Here is a 19,114-nt window from a genome sequence, read left to right as displayed (position 1 = left end):
TCAGTTTACATCTGTATAATAAGAGAAGTTTCGCATCTCTTCTGGATCCATTGGTCAGAATCATTGACATGGTCTGCACTCTCTAATTATTTCTTTCCATTAAAGAACAATGATGATTAGCATCTGATCACACCAGATTTGTATGCATATAGGCATATTGATGAATGTAACTTGGCCTACTTTGGTTGGTTTAATGAATAGTGGTCTCTCTCTCTCTCTCTCTTACAGTTTTTAGATTTGAATTACACTGACATGTGGATGTTTATGAATGCCCATAGGTGAGATCACTGACCTGCTTATTGGAGGCTGAAGCGACTTGAAAAAGTACCATATTTGGTTTGTAGATCAGGATTTCCAGATTATCTAATCCTTAGCCCACTCATTGTACTAATTTATGCAATAGGCTTACAACTTTTCAAGGGTGGATATAATATATCAACATCATCATGAATTTCCTGGTATATATCCCCCAAGAGGTGTCCAGGTTACTATGACAGCACTACGTGAAGTTTACATTGTTATTAATCTATCAACAATTTACCTCCAAACCAATCTATTATTTGTGAGCACTCAAATATTGTCATATCTGACATTTCATGTTTCTAAGATACTTCTGACTGAATCAATCCACCTGGACTTTGACTTTGTTGTCTTCCTCTGGGTCTCTTTCCTGTCATCTTGGCATCAAACACCTGTTTTGCTATACTACCTTAGATTAGCTCTGCTGACACATTCTTGAATACTAATAATGTCAAGTTACTTAATAATATCTTCATTTTTAATATGATTCTGCCATTGATGTCATTGGTTCACTCCCTAATTTTCCCTGACTTCTCATGGCCTCCCTCGAGGAGTCAGGGACTCATTGAGGGAGGCCACATATTACATGCACCAACTATCATACTTATTCTTGAATTCATTCACACTGCTTGCACTCACAACATTCACTGGCAATCCATTCCAATCACGCATCACCCTATGAGAGAAAAATCTAGCCCTCACCTCCCTTTTCAGTGGCATTCATTCTCAGCTTCCATGGATGCCCTCTTGTCCTTTCCCCATCCTCCATAAATTGAAAACTTCCATCAACTGAAATCATGTATGACTCTTTCAGAAGTTTGTAAGGCTCAATCACATCATACCTCTTTCTCCTGTTTGCTAGTGCCTGCAGTCTACAAATTCTTAATCTGTTTTCATAATCAGTATTCCACCATCCTGATATCATTTTTAATACTCTCCTTTGTACTCTCTCTCTCTCTCTCTCTCCACTATATCAGAATCACAATGGAAACCAGGAGACCTGGTGAGGTCTTATCAAGGCCTTGTAAAGAAGCAAAATGACATCCTTATCTTTACATGTGAACGTTCATTTCAGCATTGCAATTATCTTTTGAGTTCTATTTACAATCTTTGCTACATGGCCCCTGAACTTTAACTTTCCATCTACTTACACTCCAAGATCCCTAGCCTCATCAGTTTCTTCTAGCATAATCCCACCAGTATAATATGACATTGGATATCTAATCACACTAAAGTGAATGACTTGACATTGAACTGACATTCATTTTTCCATGCCCACAATTCCAACCTATTCAAATCATTCTGCAAGCACTGCATATCAGTAGCATTCCTAATTACCCTACCTATTTTTTTATCATCTGCAAATAGCTGTATTTTGCCTGTCAAATCTTTCCACAATATCATTAATGTTCAGATTGATTAACAGTGAGCCAAGCAGTAACCCTTTAGTACGCCACTCATTACCTTAAATCTTTCAGACTGACATCCCCCATATACCACTTTGTCAGTCAGCCATCCTCTTATCCATGCTAATATTCTATATTAGCATGGATATTCCAATTTATGCAACAGTCTACCATGCTGTATTCTGTCAAAAGCCTTAGCAAAATCCAAAAGTATCATGGTGTATCCATTCTCCTTGTCTAGTTCAGTGGTAACATTGTTATAGAATGTGAGCAAGTTGCTAAAATATGACCTTTCCTTAGTAAACCCATGTTGCTCATTGTAAAGGGCTAGCATTCTGAATGCTGGCCCTAACCAATTTTTCCAAAATCTTTGCCACCACTCCTGAGATACTAATTGGACATTAGTTGGATACATTGGTCTTTGCAACATCCTTGAGCAATGGAATTACCATACATTCTTTCCATTCCTACGTAATCTTCCCTGTTCTGAGACTCATATTAAACACTCTTTTAGCACACATGTTGATATCCCATCAGTCCCTATTGCTGAATTCTTATTCAATTTGTGCAACAGCTCCAATACCTCCTCCTCAGACACTTGAGTACTTCATCCAGTGAAGAGGTAGGAGTGAGCTCAATGTTGCATACACCAGGTTGATACTTTTAACAAAATGGTCACTCATTAGTTGAACAGCCTCTTTTGCATTGTTCCCTCACACCATTTAAAAGAGTTATTCTTTTATATTCATTCTTTCTTTTACTTGCAGCATATCAATAGAATTCTTGTGGGTTGTCTTTAGTATGCAGAGCCAGTTTCTTTTCATATTCAGACGTTGCTTTCCGTACAACAGTTGTGACTATTCTAGTCTACTGCTTATAATTTTCATAATGGACATCATCCTTATATCTTTGAAGTTCTTTATTTCTAACCCAACTCTCAGATCCATAAATTAAAACTGGTTTAAACACTGCCTTATATGTTGCTAGTTTGGTGTTTTGGCTAATTTCTCTTTTCTCTCTTATTCCATATACATTTATTCAGCTGGTTAGTTACCCACCATACCAACTCTGCTTATTCTGTTGTCTGTTCCTAGATTTAATCTGCCATCTTCACTAAAAACCGTGCCTGCAGAAATATTTTACTTGTTCTATAGGATCTCTATTCAGAATACAGCTGAAGTTTTCTATGCTCCTGCCTATATTCATAGTTTTTGTTCTTTTTATTGCTGAATTTCATGCCAAATTTGTTACAGCTGTTATTCAATTTAGTTAGTGAATCCTGGAGACTTGCACTAGATGCATTTAGGAGTACAACATCATCTTCTACATAAAGCAAAGAGCTAAGTTGGACATCTCCAATTCTAATATCAGACCTAATGCCACTTTCTTTTATAATGTGGGGTGTCCAACCTGTGGGCCGCATGTGGTCCTGGACTGTTGGTAATGCGTCCCCATAAGATTTTAAACTTTTAACATTATTATGTGATGCAAAAAATATGCTGTCTTTCTTTCCATTTTAATACAAAAGTCTGAGAATAGGTTTCAAGATTTCAGAAAAAATTATCAATTTTTTTTGCATATTTGAGACTATTTTCAGTCAACATAAATACATTATCTTTGAATTTTCAAATGGAATGTATAGAGTTGCAATTAGATATTCAACTCAAAGAAAAATTTGATCATGTCTCTTTGCTAGATTTTTATAAGACCTATCTTCCCAGAGAAAAATATCCTTCACTTCACAATCACATTTTATTCATGTCATCGCTTTTTGGTAGTACATACATCGAACAACTGTTTTCAAGAATGAAGCATACAAAGAATAAAGCTAGATCAAAAATTTCTAATGAGAACCTTGAAAGCTCTCTATGAATTGCAACCACTTTCATCAAACCAGACATTAATGCATTGGTTTTACATAAACAAGGCCAAATATCTAACTAGTTTTGTGTTTATGCTGCCCTCTTTTTTTTAAATGTTATAATAAAAAATTTAAAAAAAAAAAGGAAGTTTTGTTACTTATATACATTAACTATATTATACATTTTATATGTGGCCTAAAACAATTCCTCTTCACTCAATGTGGCCCTGGCAAGCCAAAAGGTTGGACACCCATGATTTAGATGATTAATGAGCGAGGAGATAATGTGCATCCTTGTTTTAACCACACTACCGGCCAAGACGTATATATATGTCCAAGTTATCATGGATGCAAAGTGCATATTAAAATTGATATTACATTGAAATATATGATGGATACAAAGCATATGAGGATGCGTATTTGATCCATAATGGCCGGTAAGGGGGTTAATCCTGATTTTACATCAAACTATCTTTCTGTATCTCTTTCAATTCTAATTGCTGACTGACAACTTAAAGATATATTATGTATTGCTGTGTCTAATGTTTTCAAAGCGTTTCTCTGGGCACCTTGTCATATATCTGTTCCAGATTTACAAAACTAAAGTATTATCATATTCCCATGATTTCTCAATTGTCATAGAGTGAAAATCTGATCTTGATAACCTCCAAGTGAAACATCTAGTCCTCACACTCTTATCCAACTACCAGGGATGACGTGTTGTTCTGAGTGATGCAGGGGAAATGTTTCAGGCAATGCTGAAACATTTCCCCTGCATCAATCCTACAAAAATCCTTTAAGCAACTTAAATGTTTCTATCATATCTCTCTCCTTTTTCATCTATCAACCAACTTTTGCAATCCATAATCCTTCAGTCTGTCTTCATAGGAAGCATTCCACAGACCATTCACCATCTTGGTCACTTGCTTCTGGAGCCTCTGTGCCACTTCCTCATCCTCAAGAAACCCAGGTGATGAGACCTGAGCACAGTAATGCAGATGTGGTCATACCAAGGCTTTATAAAGAGGAATGATAATTCCCTTATCTCTGCTTGTTAGTCTGTTTTTCAACAACCAAGCAATCCTGTGAACCAACCTGCTCACCCCAGCAATATGCCCTCCAAACTTCAATTCTCTCTCTCTCTCTCTCTGCTTCTACTCTCAAATCTCTGGCTTCATCAATTTCCTGGAGTACAGGTCCCTCAATGTTGTACACGGCTTGTAATCTTTTTATTTCAAAATGCATAACTTTGCACTTTTCCATATTAAATTGGCATTGATTATGTCTTGCCACTATCAGACCATTTAAATCATCCCACAAGTACTCCACATCACCCTGATCAACTACTACCTCACCTAACCCTGCATCATCATCAGCAAACAACTGAATGTCTCCTTTCAAATTATTTCCTATATCATTCATGTAGAAATCAAAACAGCAGTGGCCCAAGCACAGAGACCTGCACCCTCTCCTGGATTCTGCTCTATTATGTAATACCCTTTTGTATCTGTCCATCAGCTATCCCTTTATCCATATCACCAGCTTCATATGCATCCCCATTTGTTGCAGTTTGCACAAAAGAGCTCCATGTAGCATCCTGTCAAATGCCCCTACAAAATCAAATTTTGAAATGAAATGTTTGAAATGTTTTTCGAATGAAAAAACCTTGATAAAGGTTCTTCACATCCTAGACAGAATTTGAATCTTGGTCTTTCCAGCAAAACGGCGTCATTATTGAAACTGACTGAGCTATGGAAGTTGTTAAATAGTTTCATAAGTAATTTTCAAAAATATATAACTAACTGCAATATCAGTGTTATTGTTTTAATATTGTGTTCTATTATTTTATTCCTAGTTGAAAGAGATCCTAGTAAAAGAAGAGTAAAACCTGTGGAGAAACACCTCCAGCTGCTAGATTTTGGCGATTTGGATGACAGCTCTGATGATAGTGATTTTAAAATTGGTGACCACGAGCAAGGCATGTGATGGAATTGGAGATAAAAATGCTTTTATATCCAGTTTTATTTTATTTTATTTATTTATTTATTTTTATTAGAGTCCAGAATTAAACTGTTTAAATTATATATTTATTTTTAATAGTGTAGGGACACCTGTCTCTGAAAATTCTGGTCCAAACGTATTTTTTATACAACAGATGTATTACTTTTCTATTTCTCTCAATACGGAAGCGTATGCTAAACTATTATAACTAAAAACTATGTTTTTAGTTATAATTTAACTAAAAACATAGTTTTTAGTTAAATTATTCACTAACATTAATAATTTCACCAAGGCCCTAATAATAGGGCCTTGGTGAAATAATTAAATTATTCTTATATATATATAAGAATAATAACCAGGAATTTGCATAAAAAAGATATAGCAATATTTTCCATAAAGAGGATAACTGAAGGTCATCAGATCTATTTAAGTTTGGTCAGTGTAGAAAGGTCTCACAGCTCTCCTTATGAAGCGCTCTATAAAGAATCTACTTTTATGTTAAAGTTTAGTTTTCTTCCAAAGACCATGTTTAATCGAGATGGCGTGTTCTGTTAGGCTAGGCTGCTCAGGTTCATGATACTAGACTTAATATTTATGTTCTTCACGATGGATGGCTGCATATATGCCAGACTTCCGTATTGAGAAAACTACAGGAGCAGGGGATCCGGTAAATATCTGGAAGGCTGGGTGAACAAAGCTGCTTGTCTTTAGGTAAAGAAGGGAAGGTAGAAATTTTCTTGATAGGGCTAACTTCAGTATTAAGCGATTTTAGAACTTTGGCAATATGTTCAGAAATTCCTTTAATACTGTAATGAGAATGGAAATGTAATTCATGTGATATCTTCAGGAGATCTAGAGAGTGGTTGCCTAAAGCTGGTAAAGGCTTTCTTGATAAAGGATTCATAAAAGCAGATTTGATGTAATTCAATTTTTGTTGTAAAATGTCTTCATTAGAACAAATATGAGCACAATATTATAAGGATTTAAGGATTCCGCCCTTTGACTAGGATGATGATAAGTAGAATGGATATAACAAGCAGTATGTGTTTCTTTTCTAAAAACTGAAAATTGTAAACTACCATCTGGTTGATAAAGAATTAAAATATCTAAAAAGGCTACTTGATTGTTTTCTTCTCTTCTAAGGTAAATCATATTCTTGGATGAATCATATTTATTTTTGAAACAAATAGCTTTAAATCTGATGGTGAACCTTTCATATTGCAAAAATATTATCTACATATTTGTACCACATTGTAAGGTTTAGAAGAAATGACAAAATGCTCCATGTAATAATTGGCAGGAGTAGGAGAGATAGGACTACCCATAGCTGCTCCTTCAACTTGTTGGTTTAATTTATCTTGTACACTGAAATAACCAGAGTGAATTACAAAGTCAAAAATTTTGATAATATCAGGAGGAAAATTTTGTTTAAGTAAATTTATAGTATCTGTCAAAGGAATGTTTGCAAGTGAATGTATTCCGAAGGCCAAAAGGCTGAATAAAGTTGGTGTAAAATGGATGAATGAGGAGCTGAAACATGCAGTCAGGAAGAAGAAGGTACTTCTGAGGCACTACAAGATGAAAAATGGTAATATCAGTTACATGAAGAGTATAAAGAACAAGATAAATGTGGTAAATGTTGATCAGGACAGGTATGGTGGAGGAATATCACCTGGTTTATGAATCTTGAGAAGACCATGTAATCTAGGTGGATGAGCATGCAAGTGTTTTTCTTTAATTCTTCATCCACTGGAGATATTATCACTCAATTTATTGACTTTATTAATATGACTTGAAGTCAGATCAGATCAGAGAGGATAATAAATAGAAAACTCACTTAGCATTAAAGAAATCTTTCTAAAATATTCTCTCTTATCTTATATGACTACTGCTTTGCCTTTGTCAGCCTGGGTAATAATAAGATTATTATCATTCTTTTTTTAGAGAATTAAGTGCTTTAAATTCTAATGGAGTTAGGTTAGAAGGTGGTAGTTTTGCTTTAAAAAGAATCATGGCTGATTAAAAATGAATCGAACTTTGCTAGTTGTCTCAGAAGGAACTGAGTGTCAGAAAGACAACATTGGTTAATACCAAGATCTCTTCTGAGTAAGAGGATGTCATGATAAATTTACTACTGATTTATCCTTGTTGCCTCTAATACTACTAGAATGACCAATAGAGCAGTTGACTAGTAGATTAAATTTCCGTGGAAGAGAGCTGTGAGTAGTTGAAAACTCTCACAGTTCTCTTATAGGAATCCAAAGAAATACATAAAATGATATTTAAAAATTCACTGAATACCATTTCTGAAATGGAATTATAAAGAGAATTAATTTTGTTCAACAAGGCCAAAGATTTCTTTGCTTCACTGAGTCGAAATTTCAGTCATAATATTAATTTTTTGGTGACTGAAAAACTTTGATTCTGCAGCAGGTAGGAATCATCTGTGCTGCACTACATCATTTTCAAAAAAAAAAAAAAAAAAAAAAAAAAAAAAAAAAATCCTATTAATGTATTTAGCCTTCTTGACTAAAAGCTTGCTGTAAGTTCTACATTGTATAGATACAGTCTCTTGGTAAAGCTGAGATAACTGCTTTAATATAGGTATGTAAGCTGACGTACTTAGAAAATTAATCATCATCAAATTCCTGCCATGTACCCTCAAGGGGTGTACAGGATATGATAGTACTACATGAAAAATTTACATCATTACTAACTTCCTATCTACAATTTTCCTCCAAATCAGTCTGTTACTTGTCAAGACTCCAACATTACCAGATCTTATATTTCTATCGTCTAAGGCACTTTGTACCGTATCAATCCACCTATATCTTGGTCTTCCTCTGGGTTGTTTTGCTGCCAACCTGGCAGAGAACACTTGTTTTGCTAATCTTTCTTCACTCATTCTGTTTAAGTGACCATACCACCTGAGATTAGCTCTGCTAATGCATTCCTGGATGCTGACAATGTCAAGTTCTTTCCTAATATTCTCGTTTTTAATATGATATTGGCATTGATGCCATCTGTTCACGCCCCTAATCTTTCTCAGGACTCATATCTGCGGTCTCTAGTCTTTGGTCAAGTGTTTTACTTCTGACCCAGCTCTCAGATCCATAAGTTAAAACTGGTTTGAACACTGTCTTGTATAGAGCTAATTTAGTGTTCCGACTAATTTCTCTCTTATTCCATATGAATTTATTTAATTGACTTCCTACCATACCAGCTTTGTTGATTCTGTTGTCTATTTCCATATTTAATTTACCATCTTCACTAAAAATCGTGCCTAAGTAGCTGAAATGTTTTACTTGTTCCACAGGTTCTCCATTCACAACACAGTTGACATTTTCAATGATTCTGCCTATTTTCATTGTCTCTTTATCTTTTCTTTGTCTTTTTATTGCTGACCTTCATACCATATCTATTACAACAGTTATTCAATTTAGTCAGAGAATCTTGCAGACTTGTAGCAGATTTATTTAGAAGTATAACATCGTCTGCATAAAGCAAAGAGCTGACATTAACATCTCCATTTTTGATATCATGTTTAATACCACTTTCCTTCATAATGTGATCCATATAGATAATGAATAACAGAGGGGATCTGGATACATCCTTGTCTCACACCAGATTTAACATTAAACCATCTTCCTGTACTTCCTTCAATTCTAACTGCTGACTTACAACTCAAATAAAGACTAAGTATTGCTTGATATAATGCCCCATTGACACCATATAACTGTAGCGTATTGAATAGCTTCTCTCTTGGCACCTTGTTATATGCCTTTTCCAAATCGACAAAACTTAAATACAGATCTTTGTTATATTCCCATGACTTTTCAACTATTTGTCTTAAAGTGAAGATCTGATCCTGACAGCCTCTATTTGACCTGAATCCAGCTTGTTCTTCACCAAGCTTTTCTTCCACAATTCTTCTCAACCATTTCTCAAGTATACTTGCATATATCTTACCAGGAACACTCAATAGGGATATACCTCTGTAATTCTCACATTCAGTTTTATTTCCCTTTTTATATATGGGTACTATGAGAGCTCTACTCCAATCATTGGGAATTCGTCCCTCTGTCCAGGCATTCTGAACTATGCAGTGCAACCACTGTAAGACTTTTATACCACCATACTTCAGCATTTCTGGTCGAATATCATCTACTGCTGCTGCCTTTCCACATTTCAAGGCTTTTTCTACTTCAAGTATGGATATGTAGAATAATAATATTTAGAAAATTAAAAGAATATTAAATTAAAGGCATGTGTTAGCAGAGCTAATCTCAGGTGGTATGGTCACTTAAACAGAATGGGAGAGGAAAGATTAGCAGAACAAGTGTTCTCTGCCAGGTTGGCAGGAAAAAGACCCAGAGGAAGACCAAGATATAGGTGGATTGATATGGTAAAAAGTGCCTTAGAAGATAGAAGTATAAAATGTGATAATGTTGGAGTCTTGACAGGTACAGATTGATTTGGAGGAAAATTGTAGATAGGAAGTTAGTACTATATGAAAAATTTACATCATCATTATCATATCCTGTACACCCCCCCCTTCTTCAGGGTACATGTCAGGAATTTGATGATCGTGATAAATTAAAGAAAACATAAACTTATGTGAAATAAATTTTCTCTTTTCCACTGTTTTCATAGTTTTCCCTTTTATTGCTGGTCTTCATACTAGGTTTGTCAGAGCAGTTATTAATTTGGCTAGACTTGAATTTGGACTTATATGAGGGGTTGTCTGGAAAGTTCTGTTAAACACTTAGAACAAAAACATTATTAAAGCAACTGATATAACTTCAAGAAAGAACATACAAGGATATAAGAATATACCTTCATAACTCCTGCTAGCATGTTCTTTCTTGTGGTTATATCAGTTGCTTTAGTATCATTTTGTTCTAGGTGTTTATCAGAACTCCATCCGTGTGGCAGATTTATTTAAGAAGATAACTTCATTTGCAGAGAGTGAAGAAAAATTGTGAAGGGAGAATTGGTCAAGGGTCCAGTTATTTATTTTATGGATAAGGAGAAAGTAGGAATCCTTACCTGACTCCCTTTCTAACCTGAAGCCAATCAGATAATCTAAAACCTGTTCTTATTATGGTTATTTGCTCACTGTACAAGTTAGCTATCAACCTGATAATGTGTTGAGGAAAACCCATTATAATCATTACCTCCCACAGTTTCACATACTGAACACAGTCAAAAGCTGTAGTGTCTATGAAACACATTACCATGGGGAGTCCAAATTCTTTATTATTATTATTATTATTCGTGACACCTGCAAGGAGTCCAAGGACTCATCGTGGGAGGACACATACTATACAACTGTCTCCACCACTACATCGAACCTCTAACAGTCACCGCCATCTACCGCCCACCACCACAACTAGTATTTTTTGTCTGTAAATTGCGTGTGTTCTGAAGGGCTGATTTGTCTGTATGCGGGATAAAAAACCCGAGTTTCCAGGAGAAAAACCCTGCTACCTCTGTACAAGATCGGCTAACTCACCTTCGATTGAAAAAGTCCACATAAAGATTCCTCCTGTCGCGACGAGAATCAAACTCAGACCTATTCCAATCGAAGGGCACAATGTACCATCGTTCTTCCAATTGCGCTACAGAGGCGCTTATCTTTTCTATACTTTTATACTTTTCTATGATCTGTCTAAGAGAAAGGATCTCTGCCTCAATCTTATTTAGAATGAACTTTAATAAAATTTTGCTTTCATGAGAGGTTAAACTAATAGTTCTGTAGTTCTTGCAGGCCTTCATATCTCCCTTATTGTGTATTGGCATCAAAACCGACTTATACCATTCTCTAAGCCATGTTCCTGTCTTACATATCCTTGAAATCAATCTATCAAACAATCTTATCCCTCCATCCTCTGTTGTCTTAATTAACTCTTCTGGGATTTAACTGCTCTTTCAACCTAATTTCTAAGTGGAAGAGGTTTTACAAACCAAAATTTTCCTGGTGAGAGATTTTCAAATTTTCCATTTTCTCAGATCTGGTTTTGATTTCCAGTTCTTCTGTTAGTTCTGCTTCATTCCTGTCTTTTATGACATTCAGTTTGGACTTGTGTTTTAGGTCACGAACTAAATGAAACATCCTTTTGTAATTTTGCTTCTTCTCTTCCCATTTATTAGCATAAAAAATTTACTTGTCTTGCCTGATGGCTCTTCTGACTTCTCTATGTAATCTCTTATATTCTTCAATCCCTGTGTCTCTTTGTTTCACCTGCTACTTTCTTTTGATTAGATCCCATGTTGAAGCTGATATCCATTGGTCTATTGGTTTTCTAATTGAACCTAGATAGCTATATCTTGTCCCCTTCCTCAAGTATTTCAGATGAGTTCACCTCATTAGTCTCCAAAAGATCATCCAACTGAGTTGACGTTCCTTCTATGAACCCATCAGGGATTGCTCTGACATCCAGTCTAGTCGGTCTGACTTGGAAGATTCCAGAGTTTCAGTCTTTCTTTGTCTCTTACTCGCTGATGGCTTCTTGTGCCACAGTCTGTCTTGGACAAGTATTCACATCAGAGATGCTTGTCTTCCACTGTTGGAGAGCCAGGATGTAATCAATCTGGTGCTGTGGCCTATCAGTGTCAGATGTCCAAATATTGGTCCATCGCGGTTGTTTCTGAAAGCAGGTATCATTAATAACTAATCTGTTAGCATGGGCAAATTCCAACAGTCTTTCACCATGGGTGTTACGTTCACCCAGATCAAACATGCTACATTCAGGCCTAACTTTCATACTTTTTTTATTAAAGCCACTAAGATGAAAAGTACTTCTCTCCTTGGTAGGCGGTCCAAATATTGTAGGTTTCATACAAATTGTTACTTTCTTCATCAGGCCTATCTGTGTGGGGGTGCATAAACTATCACAGTTGACACACTGGTAGGATGAGCCTTAAAGTATCTTGTCATTAATGGTATTATAATGAAGAAGGGCTCTTGCCTGAACTCTCTTCAGTACCACAGCTATCTCATGATGCTTTTAATCACTAGCTGAATAAACAACTTGCTTATTATCCTGTCTTTTGCAATGAGCTTCTCCATTCCATCTGGTCTGTGTAATTCCGAGGATGTCAATGTCGTACCTCTCCACCTCTTTACAGATAATATCATGAGTACCCATCTGTAGACCCTGTACATTCCATGTGATTATGTAAAGTTCACCTCTAAGATTAATCCCATACCTTCTGTATTCCTCGTTCACAATACTTTATACAATATACTGACTTGTGTTGGGGGATTATAATATAATTCTTGAACAGTATCCTCTGCCTAAGCCCTGAGCATGGCTCTGATTATTCTGTGTGGCATGAAATGTATTAGAAGGTGCAACCATATTAGCATTTTGGAATGAAGTCACTGCAAGAAAAAAAAGTGGTAGGTTTGCAGAGGCCCTTTCCACATATCTCAGAGTTGTTGGTCCCAGTTCTTCCCATGTTGGCCAGGTAGGTTAAGACTTCAGCCGACTAGGTTGAGGCAAATACCTAGGAGAGAAGGCAGACTCCCACTGCATACTGTCTAATGAAATAGCAAAATAGGAAAGATTCACCCCTAGCCCTCGAATACTGTAATAGCATTTGGGGAAGGAGCAAGAAGAAAGAAAAGAAAGAAAGAAGGGTAGAGAGGTGTTTACAGATAATCAGGTATTTGCTTCTAACTTTCTAATTGACTGTACTTTTAGAGACACATATCTAACCGAGCATAATTTTTCTTAATTTCCTTGAAGGTGTATTAAGATTAAATAACAGTTTGTTTTGCCATTCCAGTTTTTCAGTTACAGTGGTACCTTGCTAATCCGAACTAATAAAAACTGTGCTCGTTTGGATTAGGGAAAAGTTCGGATTAGCGAATTTACCCCCGAAATACAATAACAACTAGCGTTTAAGACCAAAATAATCAGATTCTAATGGTACATCAATTTAAATTTTGTAAATAAATGAAGTAACTGATAAAAAAAAAACAGCTACTGTACTGTAATGTAAAACTTAAAAAATAATACAGTACACACGTTTATTTTAGTAAAAGATGTAGCTTATATGTACCTGTATTGTTGAGGATTCTGATTTAATAGAATTGCATGGTTCAATACATAACTTAATTTGCGTAAAAAATATCACTTTCTTGTACACAACACAAAAAAAGTTTCACAAAATAACACAAAAAAAGTTTTTATTTCCTTGTAAAAAAAAAGTCACTGATTTTCTTTTGCTTCTTGGAATCTAATCTTTTTTTCGAATGCTTCTTCTCGGAGCTGCATTAGCAATAAAATTTTGTGGAATGGCGTATCATTCTGCTTAGCCCATTCTATACACATATTAAAACTGTCAACTGTCTCTTCATGTTTTACTTTTTTTTCTTTGAGTTATTTATCGTCATCGTCTTCTAATTCATTCTGTAGCGTCATTTTTATAATTTCAGCATCTGATTTGATTTCGCATTCACTTTCGGTTATACCTATAATCCATTCCGTAACATCTGTTTGTGAAATTTCAACATTTAGATTTATCTTTTTAACCAAATTATGCACATTTTGAATTTCCTCTTTTTGTGTATCACCGTAGTTGTACTGTAATAATTTCTTGTATACAACACAAAAAAAGTTTCACAAAATAACACAAAAAAAGTTTTTATTTCCTTGTAAAAAAAGTCACTGATTTTCTTTTGCTTCTTGGAAGCTAATCTTTTTTTCGAATGCTTCTTCTCGGAGCTGCATTAGCAATAAAATTTTGTGGAATGGCGTATCATTCTGCTTAGCCCATTCTATACACATATTAAAACTGTCAACTGTCTCTTCATGTTTTACTTTTTTTTCTTTGAGTTATTTATCGTCATCATCGTCTTCTAATTCATTCTGTAGCGTCATATTTATAATTTCAGCATCTGATTTGATTTCGCATTCACTTTCGGTTATACCTATAATCCATTCCCGAATGCTTCTTCTCGGAGCTGCATTAGCAATAAAATTTTGTGGAATGGCGTATCATTCTGCTTAGCCCATTCTATACACATATTAAAACTGTCAACTGTCTCTTCATGTTTTACTTTTTTTTCTTTGAGTTATTTATCGTCATCATCGTCTTCTAATTCATTCTGTAGCGTCATATTTATAATTTCAGCATCTGATTTGATTTCGCATTCACTTTCGGTTATACCTATAATCCATTCCGTAACATCTGTTTGTGAAATTTCAACATTTAGATTTATCTTTTTAACCAAATTATGCACATTTTGAATTTCCTCTTTTTGTGTATCACCATAGTTGTACTGTAATAATTTCTTGTATACAACACAAAAAAAGTTTCACAAAATAACACAAAAAAGTTTTTATTTCCTTGTAAAAAAAGTCACTGATTTTCTTTTGCTTCTTGGAAGCTAATCTTTTTTTCGAATGCTTCTTCTCGGAGCTGCATTAGCAATAAAATTTTGTGGAATGGCGTATCATTCTGCTTAGCCCATTCTATACACATATTAAAACTGTCAACTATCTCTTCATGTTTTACTTTTTTTTCTTTGAGTTATTTATCGTCATCATCGTCTTCTAATTCATTCTGTAGCGTCATATTTATAATTTCAGCATCTGATTTGATTTCGCATTCACTTTCGGTTATACCTATAATCCATTCCTTAACATCTGTTTGTGAAATTTCAACATTTAGATTTATCTTTTTAACAAATTATGCACGTTTTGAATTTCCTCTTTTGGTGTATCACCGTAGTTGTACTGTAATAATAATAATAAAATAAATAATAATAGTTAAAATAATAATTATTAAATAAAAATAATAGAACACAAAATAATAAATAATACATAATAAATAAAACTTTTTTTTCTTTTAAACCGCAGTTCGGATTACTGGAGGGTTCGAACTAAAGAGGTTCAGATTAGTGAGATACCACTGTAGTTTAAATTTATTCAGAATAATTACTTTCATCATAGGCCACTGCTTATATACATTACAGGTACAAAAAAAAATTGAAGAAGAATTTGTGGAGTTTCATGGCATTTTGACTATTAACTTGCAAAAGAAACAGTATTATTGTCAGAGTTCTGGATTATGTGATATCTGAACATTGAGATGTGTGTTTGGGAAGGGTGATACAGAAATCTCACTGTTGTAATAGAACAGTGTGAACCTCCTGCTAATATTTTCTGTTACATTTAAAGTAGTTCCATTAGGCATGTTGATTTTACATAACAGGAAATCAAAAGGTTAAACATTTTAACCTTTCAGTTTCCTGACACAAGCTCCGAAGACTTTGATAGTTTCATTTCTGGTATCTCACATTTTCTTTATTGTAGTAGATATCTTGGAATCTCATTTCTTTCAGAGAAATTTGAACTTTGGGAGTAGAAAGAGATAGACATTGCCTTGACAGAAAAGTCAGATCCCATTTGGTTCCTTTTTATGTTTCTTTGTAACATTTCATAGACATTTGAACATTGCAATATGATGTTGCTGATTGCTTGTTCCAACTGACACATTTCATGACACATGGTGCCTTTCTTTTGAGAATAATCAGTATTACCTGTCTGAGTGAGCTTGTTTATTTTTTTTTCAATGCTCTTTTTTTTTGTCTCAGTTGAGTCTCTTGATTTACAGTTATTTTTTATTTTATTTTATTTATTTATTTTTTGATGTGAATCCCACCAATGAAAGGCTCTAAACCTTGTAAAATGAGAGTAGTAGCATAAGTTTCAGAAAATCTGCTCCAGAGATAAATATGGAACCTTTTCATGCCACTTCAAATCTCCAAAGTTGAATGGTGATCTCATACTGGAAAAATTCACATGTCACCTAAAGATATTCACAAACATCCATGCATATGGTGAAATTTGAAATTAAACCTGTTGGGAGAGCAGAAACCTTATTTCAATTAGGTATTTTTGAATACCTAAAGATATTTACAAACATCCATACATATGGTGAAATTTGAAATTAAACCTGTTGGGAGAGCAGAAACCTTATTTACTTGGCTATCTGGGCTAGCTTGATAACTGTTGCTTGGGTAATCAATAATTTAATAGGCAAAATTGAATCAGATCATCAAGAGAGATGATGTGGGAATTGCAAAAAGTCAAGAGGCATTTAAATGAACAGAGATAGAAAAAAGAAAATCAACCAGGAAAATAAGAAACAACAAAGCACGTAAGGTAAGTCAGAAAGAAACGGAATCAGGTAAGTGATGTTGTTTGTATAACTTCAAGTTTTCCTGGAGCGAAAATTAAGAATATAAAGTAAGCAATTCAAAAACAGAAAAGAAAAGTAAACAAAATTGTAATTGCAGTACGTACTAACAACTTAACTGGCAATAAGTTCAGTATGAGAGAAAACATCAAAGGGTTGTTGGAAGAGGCTAGAGTGAAGAGTGAGAAAATGAAAATCGTCAGTATTTTACCTCGATATGATAAAAATGAATTAAGAAGAAGGGCTATGATGGCAAACGATTCGATGTGTATGCTATGTAGAAGGAATTTGGATATATGGAATGAGTTTGAGGAAGATTTGATTTGTATAAGAGGGATGGCCTACACCTGAATGTGTTTAGTATCAGAAGTCAAGAAAAACTAATCAATGGTGTGAGACCTAACACAGAGACTCAGGGAAATTGAATTATAAAGAGAAGAATGGTAAGAATGCGAGTGTAAGAGCGACGATGTTATATAACTGTGTTAATGATGGGAATGGGCTTTGTCATGGAAATGTTGACAAGAGAACGATTTTGACTTTGTGATTATCCGATTTGGACCCATGAAACGTGTAAAAAGATGTCTACATGTATAAGGCGCTAGAGAAGAATAGAGATGTGCAAGTTGTCCAACTATGTCATGCAGACTGCAGAGAAGAGTATACAAAAGAACATGCAGGTAGATTATTATGTCTGTACACGAATGCTAGGAGTATCAGAAACAAAGGGCTAGAGTTTGTTGCCTTAGTTAATATGATGGGACCTCATGTTGTTGGCATTAGTGAGACCTGGCTAACAGAATCAAACATGCTAACTGGTATTGAGTGTGAAGGGTACAGTATTTTTATGAAGGATAGACAGGACGGGAGAGGAGGGGATGTGCTGCTAATGATATCAAATGTCTTGAATCCAGTTAGAGTTGAGACCTATGACTGCAATACTAGTAACAATTTTCACTTGTCAGTAAGTCTGAAGTCTTCTGGTGTGATGTGGAATCTAACAAGATCAATTAAGTAGTTGGGTTTGTTACAGACCTGGTGGAACAGTTGCTAATGATGAAGAAATGCATCATCTTTTCTATTTGGTGATGCATTTCTTCATATGAGTGCAAAAAGAGTAATCATAATGGGAGACTTTAATTATCCAAATATTGATTGGGCAGCAGTAGAATCTCATGAGAAGAATGAAAATGCAGTTATTGAGCTGTTGGGGGACAACTTCCTCAAGCAGAATGTGACAGAAGGAACTCGAGGTCAAAGAGTGTTAGATTTGATTATAGTGTCAGAGGGTGTTTCGGTTAAAGACGTAATTATTCTGCTTCCAGTTGGTGACAGTGGTCATGCGGTACTCACTTGGGAAGTGACTAAGTTTATGAATGTTCCATTCAGAAAAGGTTACATGAACTACAAAAGGAGGAAATTATGACCAACTAAGGACTATCCTGAGTTCAGTGGAATGGGATCAGTTGCTTGATGGGAAGAATATCGACAGTGCATGGGAAGTATTTCACAATACTTAAATGATGCAATATCAGAATGTGTCCCAAGAGTTCGAAGAATAAATAGGGCAGGAGTCAAATGGATGTGTAATCTTATTAAGCAAGAGATTCATAAGAAAAGGATGATGTGGAAGGAATACCATGTGCATAAGGATGATGTTAGTTATGAAAGTTATAAGCAGCAGGCTAGAATAATCACAACTGTTGTACGGAAAGCAAAGTCTAATATGAAAAGATACTAACTCTCCGTGCTAAAGACAACCCAGAAGAATTTTATCAATATGCTGCAAGTAAAAGAAAGAATGAATGTGAAAGAATAACTTTTAAATGCAGATGGCATGAGAGTAACAGATGCAGAAGAGGTTGTTCAACCAAAGAGTGCCAGATGGATAGCTTTTGTTAAAAGCTCTCAATCTGGAACATTGAGCTCACTGTTACCTCTTCACTGAATGAAGAAACTTAGGTGATGAGGTATTAGAGCTGTTGCACAAACTGAATAAGAATTCAGCAATAGGGACTGATGGGATATCAGCCCATGTGTTAAAAGAGGGTTTAGCTGAACTGGGTGTTCTTTTGACCAGGCTGTTTAATATGAGTCTCAGAACAGTGAAGATTCCACAGGAATGGAAAGAATGTATTGTAATTCCATTGCACAAGGGTTTATGCAAAGACTGATGTATCCAACTATCGACAAATTGGTATCTCAGGGGTGTTGCGAGCCCTAACCAATTTTTCCAAAATTGGTTAGGGCTCGCATTCAGAAATGGGTTGACAGTGAATCTCTACTTTGCAATGAGCAACATGGATTTATTAAGTGAAGGTGATGTTTTAGC

At 35.1% G+C, this 19,114-nt stretch overlaps 1 protein-coding gene across 7 annotated transcripts in view; it reads left to right on the top strand.

The window, feature by feature from the left end:
- The window catches only part of LOC150098829 (PHD finger protein 14), a 570,499-nt gene that overhangs the window by 21,297 nt on the left and 530,088 nt on the right, over positions 1-19,114 (top strand). For all 7 annotated transcript variants that reach the window (XR_016549471.1, XM_090404762.1, XM_090404761.1 and 4 more), the window contains exon 2: positions 5,423-5,545. Coding sequence is in view for 6 of the 7 variants with exons in the window: in XM_090404762.1 (XP_090260888.1) it covers positions 5,423-5,545 (123 nt within the window). In the remaining variant the exon portion in view is untranslated. The remainder of the gene's footprint in view (positions 1-5,422; positions 5,546-19,114) is intronic.

This window comes from Typopeltis vanoorti, chromosome 15 (genome assembly GCF_054136105.1).
Source record: "Typopeltis vanoorti isolate ZY-2024b chromosome 15, IOZ_Tvanoo_1.0, whole genome shotgun sequence".
Taxonomy (NCBI): Eukaryota; Metazoa; Arthropoda; class Arachnida; order Uropygi; family Thelyphonidae; genus Typopeltis; species Typopeltis vanoorti.
Note: the sequence above shows the minus strand (reverse complement) of the source record. Positions and strands in the feature narration are given on the sequence as shown.